Source organism: Amblyomma americanum, chromosome 1 (assembly GCF_052857255.1).
Source record: "Amblyomma americanum isolate KBUSLIRL-KWMA chromosome 1, ASM5285725v1, whole genome shotgun sequence".
Taxonomy (NCBI): Eukaryota; Metazoa; Arthropoda; class Arachnida; order Ixodida; family Ixodidae; genus Amblyomma; species Amblyomma americanum.
In genome coordinates this window covers 57,957,038-57,978,596 of record NC_135497.1, presented here as the reverse complement: position 1 = coordinate 57,978,596, position 21,559 = coordinate 57,957,038, and the positions used below count along the sequence as shown (strand labels likewise).

At 44.4% G+C, this 21,559-nt stretch overlaps 1 protein-coding gene across 1 annotated transcript; it reads right to left on the bottom strand.

Annotated features, from left to right (window-relative positions):
* Nucleotides 1-3,106: 3,106 nt before the first annotated feature.
* On the bottom strand, nucleotides 3,107-7,915 carry LOC144097719 (uncharacterized). Its single transcript, XM_077630391.1, has 4 exons — nucleotides 7,686-7,915; nucleotides 6,075-6,135; nucleotides 5,548-5,713; nucleotides 3,107-3,227 (listed from the first exon to the last, which is right to left on the bottom strand). The coding sequence occupies exons 1-4, from the start codon at nucleotides 7,737-7,739 to the stop codon at nucleotides 3,107-3,109; spliced, it is 402 nt and encodes a 133-aa protein (XP_077486517.1). The 5' UTR covers nucleotides 7,740-7,915.
* Nucleotides 7,916-21,559: the final 13,644 nt, after the last annotated feature.

Here is a 21,559-nt window from a genome sequence, read left to right as displayed (position 1 = left end):
GAGTTGAACTTCTCCATCGGATTGCCACCGCCGATAGACGTCCATCAACTACAGGGTGCGCCGCACCTGTAAATCTTCTTCTGACCCAACGCTGCTGCTTCAGGGCGATAGGAAGAGGTCATTACTTAATACGAGCTAAGTCCGGCATCCATGAGTTTTTCTCCGCAGTTATGGGTCTTTCTGCGGAATCAGGAAACCAGTTTTCGCTTGCGCCGCTCCAACTTATGAACTTGTACTGAATTTCCAGTCATAACTCCATCGTCTCCTTCGCAGCGGTCCCCGATATTGCCGCTCACATCGCGGTTGCACCGGCTTGCCTTAAAATTCTTCTTTAACGAAGAAGTTGGTCGCCTACGCTGAGGCACTTCCTTTCGGCGAGTCGATCATCCGCTTCGAGCCCTATCCTTGCTGCGCTCACTTCTGGAGGCGCCGGAACGGTGCCAAACAGGGCGACAACGTCAAACAAGACCAATGCCTCATCAGAGCTGTCTCTTGCAAGAGAAGTATGGCCAAATGTCGTTTATTCGTATATAGGCAGGCGTTCTTCCACTCATTTGGGACCAAACATCCTGTGGGTAACTCGACAGAGCTCTGCACTCTAAGCACGAAACTAGTAAAAAGGCAGTAAGCTGTCCTCTAGTGTGCTCCCTTCAAGGAGCATAATATTTTGCCCATGCCCTGTGGCCGCATCTATCAGCTGTCCAATTTAATGTAGCCATTTCGCGTCCGTAAAGCCATCTGTGGTTGGTCACACAGATATACACACGGCTTTAAAACACCGATGGAAGACGACCCGCCCATTGGGTAGTGTGAGACCAGACCTTACTGTTGGGTACATATCGCAGCCAGTGGACAGTCCCGGTACAGAGCGCTGAGATGCACATTAGCAGAGGCTGCACATCACATTCAATGCTGGCCAGTGGTGAGGTCCGGTTTCCAACTATAAAATGGCCGGGTCGCCATCCACAGACGCTTGAAAACCGCGGGTATAGCTGAGTCACCAATGACAGAGGTTCAGACGGACGCTAAATGGCCATTTTAAAATGAGCAGGTCATTGAATCCGGCCCATAGAGTACATTATTCATTGCTGAATATATCGACTACTTACTATGTGTAACGGCAAGAAATTCCCACTTCTACAGATGCAAAGTTCTAGCAGTTACGAAAAGTTTAACCGGGATCCCAATCTCTAACCTCAGAACCTCCGGCGCTGCGTTTAAAAGCAGCTTCCCATTGCGAACTTCATTAATTTACTATGCTTTGCAGCGCGAATATAGCTCCGTTGTCAAAATCAGTCGTTCGCTATATTTAGAGATCGAAATCTACTCCAGAACTCGGCCAGCATACTGTGCCTCTATAAATGGGCAAGCGGACTTCTTTCTACTGTTTTACACACATATAGGGTTTTTCGTGCTTAGGGTGTGGGCGTCGTTGATAACGAGCACAGGTACAGGTTCGCGGTCGCATAGGCATTCAGGTCTTGTGCACCTTGGGGGGGGGGGGGGGGGCGCAGGAGACCTGGGCGTCCAGCCATTCGTGCATACAAGCTTCAGGTAGAGCACTCCAGAGTTTATGGGAGGGAAGATTATTCATTAAGGGCAGATATTTTATTTTGCCTCAATCGCTCAGACGTCGTATCTTTTTTGATCCTCTCGAACCGAAGATCCGAAACTTTGTGGCAGTAGACCTCGCTGTAAAGGAGAACGGTGGCGTGAACCTTGTTTGCAGGAAGAATGACGATCTTGTTGTCTGCGCGGAGATATCGAAGAGCGGCAACAGTTTTCCTTGGTGAGTTGCGTCCGCAGCGGCGCGGTTAACATTGACACAGCGCCTATCACATTCAGCTGCACTACGTGTCGTGAGTTACGGTCTTCCTGTTTGCCTCCCCCTGTACGGCATTAGCAATGCACTGCAAAGACGGACACGTTTTCTCTATATAGAAACTGCGCCCCTGGACTTGGATGGCAGTCTCCCAAAGCGAGAATTCTTTTGACAGTAAGGTTTTGACAAAAATAGTAGTAATCTCGCAATGATTTGAGAAGCATTGAGGATCCCAGCACCAGGGGCTAATTTGTCTTGAAAATCAAGAAAATCTAAAATGCAGCCAACTTCCTATTTCATGAACCAGCCGCACACAAGTCCAGCTTTCTCGGACAAAAGTTTTGAAACATGGAAAGTTATAAGACATTGTTATGGAAATATTGCAGGTAATGGTCCATTATTCCGGTATGTACGCTGTAAAAAATTTTTCCCAAAAAAAACAGACATTTTCTGGCAGCTGTCCTGCCAGAAAATGTCTGTACAGTTCTGTTTTCCGTTTTTCAGTTTTTGGTTATTTTACAATGTTAGATTTTTATCATTTACCGAAAATCCCTGTAAAATTTCTGTGAAACTTCATTTTCTGTTTCAAAGCAAGTCTGTGATTTTCAGGTTTTTCTTTCTCATTATTTACTGAAAGCTTGTAAAATGTCTGTGAAATTCATTTTTCTGTTTTCAGTTATTCTGTTATTTTACAGTTTCTTTTCTGTCATGTACAGAAAATCTGTGAAATTCACTTTTCTGTTTTCAGTTATTCTGTTATTTTACAATGTTTCTTTTCTATCATGTACAGAAAATCTGTGACTGCAAATTGAGTTTAGTTGTCTGTTTTTGGCTGCCCTATTAATTTACACACAATTTTCTTTTTGGGTTGCAGAAAATATATTTGAAATTCCTGCAATGTTCTGTTTACTATTAGTTGTTCTTTTATTACAATTTTTTCCCCGCACAAAATACGGTTTCTGTGCAAGCACAAGGGCTCATTAAATTACAAATACGATCTTTGCGTCGTTTATACCAATGAAAGTGTGATATTACATAATTCGTTGCTCGAGGGAAGTTGCGTGTAGTAATTTAAGAATATCTAAATATGAAACGTTTGCACAACACACTCATTTTCATCAGTATAGCATTGCCTGAGAACCAAAAGCCAAGCAGCTTGATATGAATGAACACTTTATTAAATCGAAAGTCACATCAGCATCAGCAGTCTTCTATAGCTCGAAAACTATTTCTGAGCCCAACATAATAAAATGTTATACAACACAAGCAACAGAAACTAAAAATCTAAAAGTCATAGTCTTTCAAAGCCGTTACGAGTGCAGCCACTCTTGGTGACAGGTAGTGCTGTTTCCCGCCATTCTTTTGCACCTTTGTTCCTCTTGCAGGATTAATACCTGCAATAGCCCTGAAACAAAGAGCCACGAGCTATCACTAACGACCAGGCACACAAACTTAATTTTTATAGTTGAAAGACAAAAATATATTCGTTCTACACCTGCACAACCACTCTGACAAGGGCGGATGTGTTAAAAAAATCAGGTCTCATATATGATCCGCTACGTTGTGAGGGGTAAAAGCTAAGTAAAAAAAAACACTAATATCTTACCTGTTCCCACCCAGAAATAAAAGTCTAGCTTTGTGAGGCATCACTTTGCTGCTCAAACCTTCTTTTCAAGCTCCTCATAGCGATAAAGTAGCAAGATTCGTTTTATCAACAACCACAGATCAGCATGACTCACAGGCAGTGCTGGGCGGAAAGAGCATACGATGCTTCTACAATGTCATTGTTTACGAGGCATGTGTTTGAGTTACCGGTCATACAGGTACCATTGGAAACAGAAGTATCTAGGATGCTACTGAAGTCATTTAAGCACCTTGCTTCTCAGTGATCACCTCATTTTACTACCACATATTGAATGACTTGAGATCGACTTTCATCTCCACAAGTGAGGTTTTGATCCAGTGGGTAATGATAAAAGTGTCAGACTCGTTCGTAGCTTATGCACCCTAGGAACTCATAGCCACTACAGTACATGTGGCCCTATGAATGAGGAGGATTGAACGGATAAAACAAGGAGAAACGTGCTTTAATAAAACGTTAGGTCTCTTTTGCCTACCTTGCTACAACGGTTTGCCATGTCAGGACGCACCCCTCTCTCATAAAAAACAGCCTGAAATCCGTACCCCGATTCCATTACCTTAAGTGTGTGTGTGTGTGTGTGTGTGTGAGATGCGGCAGAAAAAGAGCGGGAGAGACATTTTTTCCTTCCGATTGATATTTTATATACAGGGTGATTTTTGTCACTTTTGAAGATATGTTTTAAATACTTAGCTACGTCGGTGTGGTCTTCTGAGCTGGACTGTACAGCAAGGCAGACATTAGGTGCCTCAAATGTATCTGTAGTTACATAATTAACTTTGACTGACTTTTCTATTTTTCATCTCAGAAGCAAGGTAGGTTATGTTGCAAAATTGATGGTCGTCAACTTTGAATATGAGCTGTTTTTAAATACTCCTAAATGGCAGTATCATTCCAGACATCGACCAACAAAAATACACATACGAAAGCTCGTTGAGTCAGCTTTCCACCATTGCATATTCATAGAAAAATCGCTTCTCGCACTTCTAATGCATGCAGCAAGTACAGGCACAGTTAGTGTATTTTTATGATGTATAAGTTAACTAGATTTCGGCAAGAATACGATGCGCAGTTACGGCATTGTATAGATAGGTAAAGTGGGCCAGCCAATTGAACAAGCTTTCCTTTGAAATACATTGCCGAGTAACAAAATTTAAAAATAAGCCTAACCTTCGATGTTGCCAGATAAATTTTGCAATACAACCTTCCCTTTAAAAAGCAGAAATAGTAAAGTTTGTTAGCTAATTTAAGCTGATTAATCGTCTAATTATTCATCCTTATGAGGTACATAATGTCCACTTTGCAGTACAATCCAGCACAATAGAAAGCACCGGCGCATTTCTCACACTTTTTAAAATAGAAGGCTGCAAAGGTTAAAAAAAAATTAACGTTTATAATACAGTTGCGTGCTTGTCACTTGCTTTGTTTTTGGTGTTGTGCTTTATTATAACAAAACAAACAAAATACCTGATCTCAGACATTCACCTTTACTAGAATGCATCCTTGTCTGTATGCTCTTGCAATAGCCTTCCAGCAGAACTAATAGACAGCACACAGGCGTGATCCCAAGCTGCTGCTGTACTGTTAACTATAGAGATAAAAGGTTTCTTTATGACGTCTCGCTGTTTGACACATATTTTCAAAAATGAGACTGGATAATGAGGGCATGTTATTACGTCAGTCAATGGTAAATAAATTATTAATTTCTTGTACTACAATGTTGCTAAAACTCCCTACCTTAAAGCAAATTTTCTTCGCTGCTGCTCCTATACTACAGCACACTACCAAATATCTTTAGCATTATTGTGTCCCAGTGCTAGTTCAATGCCAAACTGAAGAAATGCCAACTTTCACCTCTATAAGCAAACTTCATTGACAGTATGATATTCTCGATGAACACGCACACTGTTCAAAAAGCTTTTCAGTTGCAGTGCATTTTCTTCACGTACACTCAGTTTAGCAGCGTAGTAACCGCTTTTCTAAATAAGGTTTTGGAAGATTGGCAGACTGCAGTATGCATTTGCACAGGGCGTGCTGTGACGTCAGGCAAGTGTACAGGTGAGTGAACATTGGCTTCAGTTCTTACCTCTGTGTGAATTCCAAGCACAGGCTCGTCTCCTTCTGGTACTGGATGTTAAAAGCAAAATGGGCAAAGAACAGCAGCTTGAAGGCCTCGTCTGGCTTCGATGCATGAAGCACTGGATGGGTGTCCACGCAGATTGTGTATGAATTAGCAGTGAGAAAAGTCCATCCTGGAAAAGAGTTGGAAGGAAGCAATATTATTCGCTTTGTCCTTCTGTTTTTATTATGTCTTTCAGTTCCACGTAAAGTCTCTTTATTCAGAGGGGTGGGTCCATCACCATTAGGTTTAGGAGGGTAAGTGAAAAACGAGGAAGGGATAACGACGAAGATTGCATTGACCTATATATGATAGGCACATCGAGCCAGCAATACTCTATAAGCATTTCAATCAGCGGGAAGTATCTTTTAATAAATTGCATACATTTGTCTAATATAATAAAGATTTGCATTTCGGACAAGGTAGCACCATATAGTGCATTTTTCAGCATTTTTTTTAAGAACTGCCCCTTTAGTCAGTCATCAGTATCTTACCTTTCACGCAGATGAAAGGACAGCTTGGCAGATCCCCCAAGTCATCGTCGCTGGCCATCTCCTTATATGAAAAATTCAATTCACATGTGCATTAGCATTAGGATCAGTCAATGGCATGTAATAAAAGAAAAATGTTGCCTTAAGTCCTCAACACAGACGCCATTTCACTTAAATATGAGTTACCATTGCGTCGCACGCTAAAACACACCGCAGCAAGTCTGCTGGCTTTGAGGATAAATTTTTGTTTATGGGCAAGGTTGACATAAAACTTCCAGATTTTTCTGTTATCTCCGCACAAATGTTAGAGACGTGGGTAAAACAATCACTGCACTACTGTTATAAAAGGCAGTGCTGACTTGGTTATTGGGAGGAATAAATTAATGGGACACTTCACATTGTGCATTAACGTGCGACGACTGCAAGGAAATAATGCAAACTACATTTGTCAGTTTTTACCTCTGTTAGCTTGTAGAACAGCTCTTTGTCTTCTCCGAAGATTGCGAGCAGTAGTAGTGGCATGGCTTCGTATTCAACTGCCATTGACTTCCTGTTAGTTTTGGCAGCTTCTATTTCTTGGAGACAAGACTTCACACATTCTTTTTTTACTTGGCTGTGTGCGTAAATAAAAACTTGCCGTCCAACAGTCTTTAGTCGGTCATCGAAAGTCTTTGCAACATTTGAGCCTAGCAAGATGTTTACGTGGTTGGTCAGGTGCTTTGCCTGAAACAGAAATGGCCAGCTTCGCTCAATGTCTCGAATATTTTTGGATGCATTGATAAGCTGACGTTGTGATGCATAAGTCTCTGACATGAGCTGTGCAACCATGGTCTCATCTGGAAACGCAAGCCTGAACTGCGACAGCAAGTCGTCTTTTTTCTTCTCCTGTGAGTCAGCAGTCTCGTTAGATGGAAGCTGTGGTTGCCATGCCACACACCCATATGAGTCTCTCTGAATCTCCACTCGTTTGACACTCAAGTCCAGTTCATCGTCCGGTTCGAACTGATGTGGCTGCTCAGAGCTTGGCCTTCGTTTGTTGTTAACACCATTTTCAAGTTTCCACAAGAGTGTCTCAATACCCGAGCCAATTACTGCCCCATTTAGGGTGTCCTCGAATGTCTTCGGGTAATGGCTCACAATTTCAGCTGCGATGGCCCTCCAGATAATAAGAACAGAAAGTTGGGCTAGTTGGTGTGGATTCATACTTGACAGCGCAAAAACAAACGAGGACAAAAGCGAACGAGGAGACACAACACAAGCGCAGACTATCAACTGAACTTTTATTCACGTAGCAAGTAGACAGTACGGGGAGTTGGCCTGATGTGATTGAATTTGGTTTTCCTGTTGCTGTGGTGTTCCTTATCACGCAGGAATGAAATGTCATTGATTTCTTTGTACATCGGTTGTGGCGGTTCCTTTTGTTGTTTTTTGTGTTTTATCACGCCTATAAAGCTTCCTTTCAGTGAATAAAAGTTCAGTTGATAGTCTGCGCTTGTGTTGTGTCTCCTCGTTCGCTTTTGTCCTCGTTTTTTTGCGCTGTCAAGTATGAGCCCTACAGATCTTGCGACCTGGCTTCCTGTTTATGGCAAGAATATGGTCACTCACAAGTCGTACCATTTCATTCAAGTCGCTCTTTACTGGACGCTTCCCTTCTTGGCAAGCCTTCATAAGCTGTGGTGGGAAAACCTCCCAAGGTGTAGAAAAGCTTGCACACTGTGTGCTTGTAGGCGATTGAATGTCGTTGGGAGAAAGTGACACTGGTGGGTTGGGCGTAGCCGCTGAGTGAAACCTTTCAAGAAGAATCCTTCTGCTGATGGGCTTTAAAAATTGCAAATCCTCTTCAACCACATTCTTCAGATGTTCCAAGGACTCTACACCACAATGCTGCAGCTTCTGGACTGTCAGCTCTACAATCTCCTTGTCCAGGGCTGGCAGCCAGTTGGAAATTCGTTGTTCCAACTCCATTGCAGCTATCTAAAACACAGTTCAAACTCCATCAAGTAATCCATGCTTCAAAACAAAAACAGGATAACTGCAGCGGGCAAGGTTGTACTGGATTAATGGTGTGTTGTCAAGCAAGCTGTCGAGCTCAATGCACTTGATTGGACCGTCATTACTTAAGATGTTAAAATACTGCATTTCTGGTTCATACGATGTACGAACAGTTTTTACAAGAAAAAAATGCCGGGCATCTTTTGACAGGATCAGCTGTATTTCCCCAAACTTTAGTTCGCCGTTCTGCCGTGACATTACAACTAGCATTTTGCACTTATACAACAGACCCCGAATAGTTGCTTGCTGTGTTGAGAAAATTTCCCCTTCATCAGAAACAACTTCCCGAACTTTGTTCTGAATTTCAGGACTGCAAAGGCTGATCATGAAAGTAGATGCATTGTCGAGAACGTCAGTACTGCTTCCTGTGTTCTTGTAAGCTTGGAAAAGCTGATGCCGCTGAGATAAAGTCAACGTCAAATTCTTGAAATTTTGACAATTTCTAGCACATTTCTTGAAGTAGCTGTGTTTGCTCTCGCATCGCATTGTCCACAATCTGATCAGGGGACCAAACTGCATAATAAGCATTGGATAGTGAAGAAGGTAATGGTGTTTTGGCCTCAATGGAATATTTGGGAACAGAGCTGCTCTGCTTGTCATGTAATCTTCGATGATATCTTGGAGCCTCATAGCCATTGCACTTGTAACTGCTGGCGCAGTAACTAAAAGAACAATTTCTGACAGCAACAGAACCTGCTTCCAGACCTCATTCTCTGTAGACTGAACGGAACCGACTAGGAAGAGGGGAAGAAAACGAACCATATTCCAGTTCTGAATAGCATGGCCTCCAAGTGATTTCTTTACAGGAACCTCACATGGTCTGTCATTGAGGTCGCTGTGCTTAAAAGGAAAGCCACCTATACGGTTATTGAGATCCTCTAGAGAAATCCACTCACAAACTGTGACAAAATATTGTATATACAAAGAAAGGTCGAATGACACTATGCCTTCAAAAAGATCGTGTGCCAAACAAGGGGGAAGCCCTGGTGCACAAACGTCGAAATACTTCAGATCGTTGAACAAAGACCTAAACTTTACTCCCTTTTCTGCACTTAAGGAACTATCGGCTGCTAAGGTTAGGACAGCACTGTTGTAATTTTCTGGTGTTCTCAGCTCGAATACACCTGACAATGCAAGTGGAGAAAAGAGGTCTCTTCTTTCCGCCAAACAAAACCTGCAGATGTGTGTTGCATTGCTAAAGTTTTCAACAAAGCCACCAATTCCATGGCTTCCAAGATTGTCACCGAGGATTGCGCACACTGTGCCAATCAGACGTGTGCCCTTTGTAGTGACGACTGTGCCTGCTTCGAGCTTTTTCAGATCATCAATCAGGGGTGCAAATATTTTGTCTTGACCAAAGTATTTAAAGTAAGTCTCACTGCAAAGCAAGCAGAGCTTGATGGAGTCAGTTGAGCATCTCTTCCATGAATAAAGATTGCCAAGAATTAAATAAACTGCAAGCAGCTTGTGCTTCTTCTTCGCAGAACCGAGTGGGTTTACGACTTCGAAAGCATCCTGGAAAAGAATTAGCTTTAACGCTTTTGGATGATCCTTGTAAAGTAAAATAGACTTGAAAACACTGCCATCGGTGAAGTCTTTCATTACTCTGTTGGTGTTTGGTAAGAGTTCATCACACTGCTTAACCACAGCTTCATTTTCTAGCATGGCCTCCAGTGTTTTTAATACTGGCACGTAATAGAATGTTGCATCCCTATTTCTTTTGTTTCTTCCCAGTAGTATTGTAACAGGCTCCACAAAGAGAAAGCGTTTCTTGAAATGTAAGTTACGGGTGTGCTTACTGCGGAACACACCACCCGGATCTCTGTGCACAGCTAAGACAAGATCTGCTTCAAAAGCTTCGTCGATTATCTTGTCAACTTCTTCACTGCACACAACATGTTTGAGCCTAGCTTTAAGAATGGAAGTCATCATCGAAACATTAGCGGTCTGAATGTCATATATAGCCTCTGCTATCAGCTGCACAGTGGATGATGGAACGTGACGCTCTGACAGCAATCTCAGGTATAGATGAGCGAAAGCATCAGTAACTTCGTCACTGCATGTTTCCTGGCAGTCTCTGGGGGAACCTTCATGAGTACTTGCAATTGGAGCTTCTTCAAGCTCGTTGTCGCAGGAGTTCTCAGCAGACTGAATATTTCCTGTGACAGCTTCTGAAGCAATTGCACTGACCATAGTTTGAACCTGCGATTGTGGAGCTGAGTTTGTGGCCTTTACGTGGTAGCGTGAAAGGTGGGAGGAGAAAGAAGCCTTGTTCTTGTACGCTTTGCTGCAGTTCTGAAATGGGCACTTCACCTCTGTCCCTTCGGTAAGGTGACATTTCAAGTGTGCCACAAGAGATTTATAATCTTTGCAGAGCTGAATGCAGGCATCCACAGAGCACACGAAGTCACATCTGTGAACAGTTATAGCACTGCGGCTTTCGCCTTCTGCACGTCGCGCTTGTCTGTGTTCACGGCATATGTGGCTGTACACGCTGCCGACTTTACGGAAAGTCTTGCAATAACTTCGAAAAGGGCACTTGACGCGGAACTGGTTCACATTTTTGTGCAAAGCGATGTGCTTGTAGAAGGAAGAGAGGGACGAAGTAATGTTGCTGCATATGCTGCAGGAGTACATCGCTGAAAAAACCAGAATGGAAATAATTAAATTTTTATCCACATAACTTTAAGATTGTTAGCTATACAAGGATAGAAACTGGGAGAGTATGGGAGTATGGGAGATGTGCACTTAACCTGCGCCACTAGTTCTTGCCGCCACAGCAGGAAGTAAGCCACCTTTCTTATTTTTCGGCTTTAACGCGTCGCCTTAATTGTACATTTTTTGTCGATCGTGATGCTCATCCTTCCTGCACTACCACGATTGTACATACGTTAGATAAAAATTGCCTTGAGCTCAGTATGATCAATCATTAATTGGGAGACGCCTCGCATGCTGACTTTCAACCAATTAGTATAGCAGCACCGTAGATACTAATTTGTACTGTGAACAGCATGCATTTGAATACATAAGCTTGAACACACCTGTACTGAACATGGTAGAAGTCGTTTTCTTTTTTTATACTGAAACCCAAACAGTGCCTTACATAGGAGCTGTTATTTAGGCTTGTTCTCTGATATATGCATCTGTCACGCAAAGTAAATGGATGATCAGTATTAGCTAGTCCACGTTGTACTTCTATCGTCGCATTTGCTTTGAATACCGCGGCCATGCACTAGTGCGTGATGATTGCGGTTTTATTTTGGCTTAGTTACAGGCTCTCTTGACTGAGCTGCAGCGTGATTGCGGATGCCTTAAGTTAGTATCTACTACTTTACAAAGGCCGGGAGCCTTCCGCTCAGGTTGTGAATGCATTTCTGCTAGTTTTCTAGCGCGAAAGCACTAATCCGGAGGTTCCTACCCCAAGAAAATTCTGCTCTTGCTTACTTGTGAAGCAGCTGCATAGCAGCAGCTGCATAGGAACACTATAACAGTTAGCCAAGCATAGTGATGACACTGTGCCTATACATGATAGCTATAACCAGGGTCAACCATTACCCGAGCATGAGTTAACTTGGAATTTGGTGCCCGGGCCACCGCCAAATTTCAGCACGGTTCACCCAAAAATTGACCTCAGCCAAACTGGACCAAAACTGATTATAAGTAATCAGTTTTATTCAATACAAGTATATTTAGTCCTCTGCAATGTCCAGTTCAAGTACTGTTAATTTGATTACATTCGGAGAATTTTGGTTATTTAAGTCACTAATTACTCTTCACTAATTAGCGGTCACTAGTCAGGTACTACTAATTGTTAAATTATTATGTCAAGTTCAAGTACTGTTGATTTGGTTGATTTTCTGGTAATTTAATTCCCTAATTGCTTTTGACTAATGAAGGGTCACTTATCAGAGGTCACCATTTCTCCTTTACTACCTCCAGGTCAAATACCGTTCGTCTGATTACATTCGGAGCATTTATAGCCATTTTATTCACTAATTGTTTATCGCTAATTAAGGGTCGGTAATTAAGTGTCAGTATTTAGTCCTTTACTACCTCGAGTTCAGGTAGTGTTCATTTCATTGTAATTTAAGCATGCTGTCAAGCATCTACGCCGTTTGCAATTCTGCGCCAGCCTCCGAAGAGAACTGACACGTGCGGGTGACCGACGACCCGTTCCCCGCATAACATGCATCTCACCGTCCAGAACTGTCCGTAATACGTGATATAGTCCAATATGGTAGTCTCATTAGCCGACAAACAGATCAAACAGCATATTCAACATTAAAATTTTCAGATTATATTTCACAGCCATAGCAAAAGCCGTGTGGAATCTATTTGACGCTTATGCCGATACAGCGGCGGCGACCAGGCCGCCGAGCCTACTGAGGCGAAGACATGCTCCACCGCAATACACGGGGGAGCGCAGGCCGCGTAGCAACCGCAAAGCTGGAAACGAACGATCCACCTCCGGGTCGACGTTGCTTGTCGACAGCTAGGCAAGGGCCAAGACCGCAGCTTTGTTTACTCGAGAAAGTTCGCGTACGCATGCAGAGTCTGAACACTCGTGAGTTCAAAGATACCGTGAGCCGAACGGCCTCCGCTCAGCCGTAGCTCCGCGTGAGCAAGATGCGATGCCGCTGCATTCGAAACAACAAGCTGACGCAGGGCTGGAATCTCGCGAGATTGGTTCGGCTCGCGCGAGTGGCCGATGCGGCCGGCCGGCCGAATGACGACAGTCGGCGCGGCGGCCAATGCCGCGAGCTGAAGCTCAAGCGAGAACCCGAGCCCTGGCAGATCTCAAATTTAACGCACACACCACGTTAAAACACGCTGCAAAGATTTCAGATAGCCTTTAGAGGCAATCGTGAATGCGATGAAAATTAAGGGCTGCGTGGTTGCGGTAGCGAGGCCGCGGCACGATTTAGAAGCTAGCACAATGAAATATGGAATAGACACACGACGCTTGCCGCTGCGGCGGCGTCCGCGGCGGCAAGTGATTCGCGCGTGAGCGCTCGTCCTATTCGTTTTAACTTTTAACTGCGTGTCAAAGCTGCACCTTCACCATGAACAGTTTACGGAGCGTAGGCAGCTTGAAACCGCAAGGCGGAGGATGAAAGTTACGCAGGGCTAGGGCTTTCCCGCTATTTAGTGAGTTGCGAGCTATGTGCCCATGCCTTAATATTTCGCTACAGTAATCCACCTCCATCGCACGCAACATCTACAATATAGTTTAGAGATTTCCACCGGTGACACAAAGCAAATCACACTGTCTGTATCAAGTGGCAGAGATTGTTTGTTCACTCACCTTTCCAAATGAAACGAATAAATCGATGCACGAAGACACCAAACCCCTCTTCATGCGGAAGTCATCTTGCGAAGTGCAGCTCCGCATCAAAAGCAATCACATAGTACTAGTTGTGCGAAAAATTTAGTTTACTACACTCTAGGCTTTAAAAAATAAACGGATGTTTTTAAGGTGTTCAGGTGCATTATTCGTAGCTTACTTCTTAATAGAGACGCACGTGACTAGACCACGGCGGTCAAAAACAGAAAATGTCTGTTTTTTTGCATGATCACCTTTCTGTTTTTTCCAGTAACAGATTTTTTCCGTGCGGCAACAGTAAATTTCTGCAAAAACGCCTGTAATTTTACACACTTTTTTTACAGTGTAGCAAAACATTTCTTTCAAAGTGTTTCCAGTGATCGCATCGAACCGATAAGTCTGCCATAGAAAACCAGTGGGGAACGCTTTTGACAATAGAAAAAATGTCAATACTAAAAATAATACAACACTGCCGTCGGGTAATCTGCGGATATATTGATTGTTATAGTAAAATCTTACATTATACGAAAAAACTGCGTTCATGAACAGTTTCCTGCTAAAAAATGCTTTTGCCCAGAATCGCTCGGTATGAGAGGAGTGGTTGCTTCACCACCCGTACCTTCCACTCTAATACAATAGTTCTGAGATAGAAGATGGGTTCTGATGCCTAGGCCTGAGAGTACGCGTGAACCGGTCACGGTGCGAGAGTATCGAATTCTCGTCTACACTTCGTTTCATACATAAGGTGCAACGCTGTGAAAGGTACGGAAGAAGACGCCATGACATTATAGAAGGAGGCGTGTTCGCGTTTGTGTTATGGTCGAGTGGTCTAAGGGACGAGAAAGCGACAGGGTGTCGTCGGCAATAAGGCATAATTTATTAATGCTCAAGACAAATTAGTTTTCGTGAAAGCAAAGGCGCAGTGACTTTGTAACTTGTCGGTGGGCACCTGAACCTCGCCAAAAGGAAAGACATTCAGGTGGGACTGAAAGAGGAAGGAGGTAAGTGCAATCAACAGCGCTACATTTGGCAGCGTTGCATCGGATGTGTCAAATGGAGTATAGCTGCCATTTCGCGGTAATCCGAAGCGGATGATGCGCAGCTTTATCTGTACCACGTGCTACGATGGGCAGACATTGGGCGGCCAGCGAACAACGGCACTGAAAAGGGTTCCTTTTCTAAATACTGCGTGCGCCATTTTAATGCGAAAACATTGTTACTAGTATCATTACGATAAAAGCATTTGACATATGTGTGTGAAAAATCCCAGCGATGGCAAGAATATTGGGGTGATGTCATCAAGCGGCCGTAAGACGCATGCAGCCAGCCGAGCACCGCCACTTCAGACAATTCTATACATGTCGTTCGCATATATATACTCACCTCTGGCCTTTATATACTCACCTCTAGTTTTGCTGCGATTCGTGCCCAAATTGCAACGCAACCATTCGTCATACAGGGTTTCGGATGGTGTCATATGATTTCTCATTACATTTAGCTTGCATGTGCTAGTCAACTTGGAGGCTAGCTTGCGACAGTGATTTCAACCGGTGACGTAATAACCTTCAATTGTATGCCTTCCCAGACTTTAGTATCACAATTGTGCTACCGCGCGCCGTGCAAATTTCCTGGGGCTGTCTTATGAGCGCGTCCCTGTGTGCGGGAAAACACAAACACGTATAAAGGAACCTCATTACATGCATTTATATTGCGAGTAAACATTGCACCCAGGGACGGTAATGCTTTCGAATTCCCTCACGTAAGCATTCTTAAGTATCTCTGCAGAATGTTCCGACACAAACAGGTCATCGGGGATGTCAAGCAGTTTCATCAGTGTCCTGCCTTTTCCAACCTTTCGTTTTTATTTTCGTGAAGACCCAATCGCCGAGGCACACAGCAATAGTAAGCCTTCGTTCTTCACGTACGATGGATGGCCTGAGCTCTCTTAAGAAACCAAGACGCGGTGTTTGAGCATCCAGGAGGATGTCGATAAAGCCGCGATCATGGGTAAAAGTACAGCTCTTCTCGGCCTCCTCTTATTTTGTGCGCTGATGTACAGTGTTTAAACGCCCAATTATTCTGCAAGCGTGGATTGTTCATTGGAGCCTGTGAAAAAGGCTTGGCTTGAGATAATGGGAAGAAAGTGGGCGTGCAATTAATATTGGAGGAGTTAAGGGTCTGTATTTTCCTCCACCTTGTTAAAAGGCGACAACGTTCTTGTTGAAAGGCGACAACGTTTAATCTCTTACCAAGACCTATGCGGAGCGACTTATTTGGTATCGTTCCTGGAATATAATGTATTTGTGTAGACTGGGGAAGGTTTTGGTCCCGACTTGCGTCCAGTCCCTGGGTTTCTGCGCAGTCAGTTGTATGTGAGTTGGTGGTAGGAATAGACGCATGAGGCATTGGTGGCGGAGTATAGTGTTGTAGATTGTGAACATGCGTTGGATTAGCGAATGGTTGGGGAGATCGGCTTAAGGCCCGCTCGGTTTGTGTAACCTAGAAATGGGTCATCCGCCAGCTGATTCCCTGCGGACGTCCAAGTCATCTTTGAGGGATGTATTTGATTCGGAGATGCCCGTAACTAGCAAGAGCAATCTTTTCTTTATTCTGCTTGCAAGTAGCAGCCGACAAGCCGCCTGTGAGTCGCTCACGGTGTGGTAGAACCGGCTGGTAGCATTCCCGTTCTGCAAAGCCAGCGATATCGCAGCCACTACAGCCTCCAGTATGGTGCAGTTCTGTATGGAAAGGCTCACGAGTTCTTGGTAGCTGGGTATTTCTACGGTAGCTACAGCTGCGTTCCCACGTGGAGAGGGATATAGGGCTCCGTCTACGCTGACTGCCCTACCGCTCCTCCCTGTGATTCGTCTTATGTAATGTACTATGGTTGTTCTTCGGCCTACATGGTAGTGGGCGGACATGTCCTTGGGTATTGGAGCTGCGTGTATGCGAGCTCTATTTGTCACGGGAATGAAGGTTGTAGTGGACTGTATCCGACTCTGTATGATTTGTCCGCCCGTTTCTGTTGTGACCAGACATTCTCTTTGGGGTAGGAGAACAGCCTCTTGAATTTCTTCAAAGGTGGTGCGGAAGCCCAACGCGTCAAGCTTATCGTTGGCGGTGTATGGAGGCAGGCTGAGCACATTCCTGATTGCTGAACGGATGACGGCGTCAATTCCGTTCCGTTCACCTTTGAGGAGCGGAAAGTTGTGGAGGTTGTATGAAACTTTGCTGATGATCAGCGCTTGTGCGGGTCGCATAGTGTCCTCTTTCCGCAGTCCCTTTCGTGTTATTGCTACGCGGCGTATCATTTCCAACACGTGGCCGGTTGATGTGTTCAGAAGTTTGAAGGCGTGTGACGCTCTGCGATCGGACTGAAGCCAGATTCTAAGGATTCTGATGACTGGGATTCCTGTGATTTCTGCCCCTTGAAGTAGAATTTTTATTGGTTCTTGGGTGGGTGCGGCAGTTGTATCCTTTCATGCGGTTCCCTTCGGATTTCTGCGGAGAGCACTGAGCCGCATTGCCTGGCTATATGCTCTACGCAGGCGGCGCCTTGTTGGAGGGATTGTTCTTGTCGACGCAGTGATGTCGTCGGCATGTAGGGGGAATTCAATATTTTGTATAAACTGTAATGCCTTGGCGACCGTTGCCATGGCGATGTTAAATAAGAGGTTTGAGATAATCGAACCTTGAGGCGTGCCTCTGTTCGGCGACCATTGGGTTGAACTTTGACCTTAGGAACATCCGATGGCGGCATGTGGAGCCACGTGGTGGCATCCGATGGTGGTGGTGGGGGGGGGGGGGGGCGTAAGACCACGTGGTACATGTCATAGCCACGTGGTCGTGTGGTTATATATAGAACGGCTGTCAAGAGCGTGTAGCGAAGCTGCCATGGACGAGCCTCGAACGCTTAACAAGCCTGCTTGCTTTTCGCTGAATTCCTGGCTTAGCCAAGTTAAACCGTTGCCAATATTTTTAGGAGCGATAGCTTTTACTCATCACGTTTCGAGATTTCGTGGGGTCCCCTACCACCCTGAGATCAAAGCACCATCTGTGGCTGCAACTAGAAAACAGCGCATCTCACATTGAGACCTGTAGCGTCATCTAAAATAGCACTATAGATACAACCACCTGCCGCGTGCCAATGATGTCGTGACGGTGCAAATGGTGGATAGAGTTGTAACTATGTGAGAATGACGTCAGGGGACGATATGACGGCATAGTTACGGTTTCTCGATTTCAAGATGGCGGCCATTAAATTTTGTTGTGGCCTCTCATCCCTTTTTCCCCTTCCCCCCAAAAAATATCTAAAGCGGGTAGGAAAACTCTTGCTACGGGACCGCTTCACATGTATGTATTCGGTCTCCTATATGTACAGCGACAGCGGGCACTCATCCGGGAACAGTTGTATACCGAATTTGGTAGGCAAATAGAACTCTATGGGTTGGGGTATAGAAATAAAACCGCAATTAAATAATAGGTAAACATTGTATACATGCAATTACTAATTGTAGCGTTACCATATCGCACCGCAAGCCAAATTCTTGGCCCACCTTGATCCCCCAAACGATGCTAACTCCGTTATGAAAGTATCCTGAGGGTGTGCAACTCGACAATGGGTAGAGGTGCACCGTAATTTCTCTGATAGATGTCGCTAGGCGGCGATAGTTCAGCTAGGCTCCGTGCGTACACGCGTAGCCAATCATGGTGGCAATCTACCGAGTTTCAAAGGGTATTACATTCCGTTTCTCGGAACGAATTGCGCGTTCTTCTCTGCTTTGTTCATTTAGTAAACCAAACGGCTAACGCTCGTTACTTCAACGTCTTCCAGACGGTGGCGGCTTTTTTACCACCCAGGTAAAAGCGCGATCAAAAGATATTCGAACAGTGCAGCGGGTAGGCGCCACGTTGTTTGTATTCCTTTCATAGGACGCGCACTGGAAGGTTAATGCAGTGCGAGCACGATAGAAAACCGGTGATTCTTCATGGTCCGTGCTCACAGCCCCGAGCACGCGGTCTTGTCATTTTTTTTTGTTACACGAGAGTTGACCGGGTTCGCCTGAAATAACTGTAGTCGCACGAAGGTGTTTTCATTTTGTTGAAAATTGTCCTAAACTTTTCACAGACCTTATCATGAAGGTTCGTAGTAACAGCTTTAATTTCAACGCAGCCTAGAGTGGAGATGGCTCTCACCTTCGTCGACCTCCGAGCACACTGTTGCTCTCCACCATCACCGAGCTGTATTTACCAGTGCGAGGTCGCCCCACAAACATGTAGAGTTTACCGAGAGTCTTTTGTGTAATGACATCCTCTTCTGCGTGCTCGCCGTCATGCCAACCGCGTGACAATAGTTACGAGACGACAATGCATTGAAGCACAAAGACGTGAAGGGTTATCGCGGTCTGTTTTGGTTATCTCTGAGACGTAGTTCCGTGCAGACCTCCATTCTAAAAAGCGGAACTGGTGCGGGAGAAGGACGTCCTTAGCCATTCTTACACGCCAAAAAATTGAATACGCTGCTATTAAGCCGAATCGTATCAGATAAAATCAGTCTATTTCAAACAAAAAGGCTCACGTGACGTTCTAAGTTCCGAGAGTAGTGACTGGCCTAATACTTGCGCTATATGGTTTGGATCTCCACGGAAGGTGGGAACAGCTCAACTGAAAAATGTACAGGGGTGCGCTGTAAGGTTTATAGTCACAAACTAACTCGCTCCCCAAATTTATGAATGGCAAAAACTCAAACCTATTAGTGATTTACGTAAAGCTGGCCTGCTATCAGCTAAAAATGCTAAGCTACAAAGGTGCCCCTCTCGCTTAATTCAGTTTTTACTTAAGCACAAGCGCTCGCCATCAGCTGAATTACAGCATAGCTTCATATTTTGCCCAATAAAATCATTCTTTCTGCTATATCCCATGAAGGCTTAGGGAGTGGAATATTTTCGTTCTAAATGTTGAGTGATGAGAGGATCCATCAGAATATCATCAAGGAAATATTTGTTTTAATTTTTGTGCCTGTTTTAACGTCAACTCTCTTTTAAGTTTTGTAAGCAGGTCTTTTTAGCGTTAATAAAAGGCTTGCTGTGAAGGCAGATGTACACAATTTCCATCTGTTCTGTGCCCTCCCTTTCTGGACGCGGTTAAGATGTCTGCAGCATTATGTAAAGAAATAATTCACAGCAACCTCTAATCACATAGTGTTGGTATTCCGACAGCGTTAGACGGAGGCTAATGATGCCTTTACCGGCAGTGGCATAGTTTCCAGTGTGGTGACGTCACTTCTCTGCAGCCAATGCCAATATCTGGCGCGTTGACATCACTTTCCTCCAGACATTCAGCGAATTTTAAGACCGACGGCGCATTTTAGTTTTCGAATAGGCTTCTAATATTATTACATTAAATATTGCACCAGGAAAGCACGCTTAGGCAACTAACAAGTCCCGCCGCAACGTCCGCGACATAGGAATGACAGATCAGGCTCCGTAAACTTGCAAGGACATTGACCCCATAAGAGCTGGTGGTGCGCTTGACGCATGTGTAACACGATGGGCCGAATTCTGTCATTATAGATGATAAATGCACGGGGTGTGTTTTGTGCAAAGCGGCTTCGTGTAAGCATTCCACATTTAGAAATTGCGCATGCGGGTTTTGCCACACCTTATTCATGTCCTCATGCATTTCGTCCAAGGCATTTCGTCCACTGGAGAAGAGGAACCTATGCTTGTCGAGCCCAATGAGGTGAGGACAGCATTCCATCTTCAAACTGCCATTTTGCCGTGATCGGCATTGAATAGTCAAACGTGATGGCCTGAGCTGGTGTTTAATGTTTAATAAAGTTGGTTTTATTTTGTTTCTAATGGGGTTTAAAGTCCCAAATAGACTAAAGCTATAAGAGGGACGCCGTAGATAAAGGCTCCGGAAATTTGGACCGCCTGAGGTTCTTTAACATGCACTTATATCGCACAGTACACAGGCCTCTACAATTTCGTCTCCATCGAAATTCAACCGCCACGGCCGGGATCGAACCCGCATCTTCGAGTCAGCAGCTGAGCGTCATAACCACTGAGCCACCGCGGGGCGCGTTTAGGAAATTGTGTGGGCCATACAAATATCATCAGGTGTGAAGGTGCCCAGTTTGAACTTCTGGATTAATGTTGAACAATCAGGCTTCAATGTGTGGCCCCAAAATTTCGGCGGATGGGCGTTTTGAACTTCATGAGCTTCCTTAAGTCGGTACACGCGGCATGACACAATCCCGGGATCTTTGGTCAGCCTTCTGCCATCGTAGCGAATGCGTCGCAACGGCATATCCATCGCCAAGTGATTGCTGCGGCACCTGCACATTCTGCGCGCTAATATTGAATGCCTTTAGACTTTTCTCGATAGTCAGCGTGACTGGTGTGGCAACGACTTTCTTCAGACTATTCGGAGTTCTGGCCTGCGTATTTGTGCAGAACGGAAAACTAGTGCACGAATTAAATGTGCCAGTCGGCCTTCCGGACGAGGGAATTAAGAGACAGCGCTCACTACCCATAGTTCGCGGGTAAAGTAAGTGATTTAAAAATACGGTTTTGTGAGATACAGTGATCGCTTATAAGCAGTCATGCCGGCTACGTTGGCGCACGCCATGAAAAGAGCGCGATAAATTAACAACTTCCGTTATTTTCTATAATTTCCTCATTGTTTTCTAAGTTTACCGTGTAGTTGTTAGCTGCAATTAGCATTGCTTACTACGCCTCAGTGCATCGAACATTTCTCATCAGTAGAGGTGGGCAAATATCCGAAATCTTTAGATAGCTGATCGGATGCCATTGTATTCATTTCGCTGAGCGAATCAAGCAGTACATTTTCAAAATGCTTCCAAACTAATCGACTGCGCTCTTAGGTTTTCGATCAGTTTTTGAATATTTGGCAGCAAGTACAAACAGAGACACCGTGGCTACCTTTTTTTTTCGAAGACAGTTGTTTAAAAAATCATTTATACACAGAACTTCTGGACAAAAGCTTTTTTGAGCGAAAAACCGTTTATGATCGCTTTTTTTACATTATGTAAGACCACTATAACAATCAATGAATCGCAGGTCGTCCGACCGAAGGAGACACAGAGCGA

Excerpts from the sequence above, each read along its gene's own strand:
- LOC144097719 (XM_077630391.1), bottom strand. The coding sequence starts at position 7,739 with ATGAAGGCTTGCCAAGAAGGGAAGCGTCCAGTAAAGAGCGACTTGAAT. Across the intron at positions 6,136-7,685 it reads AGAGCGACTTGAATGAAATG|GAGATGGCCAGCGACGATGA; the intron begins GTACGACTTGTG and ends TTTTCATATAAG. Across the intron at positions 3,228-5,547 it reads TGCTTGGAATTCACACAGAG|GGCTATTGCAGGTATTAATC; the intron begins GTAAGAACTGAA and ends TCTTTGTTTCAG.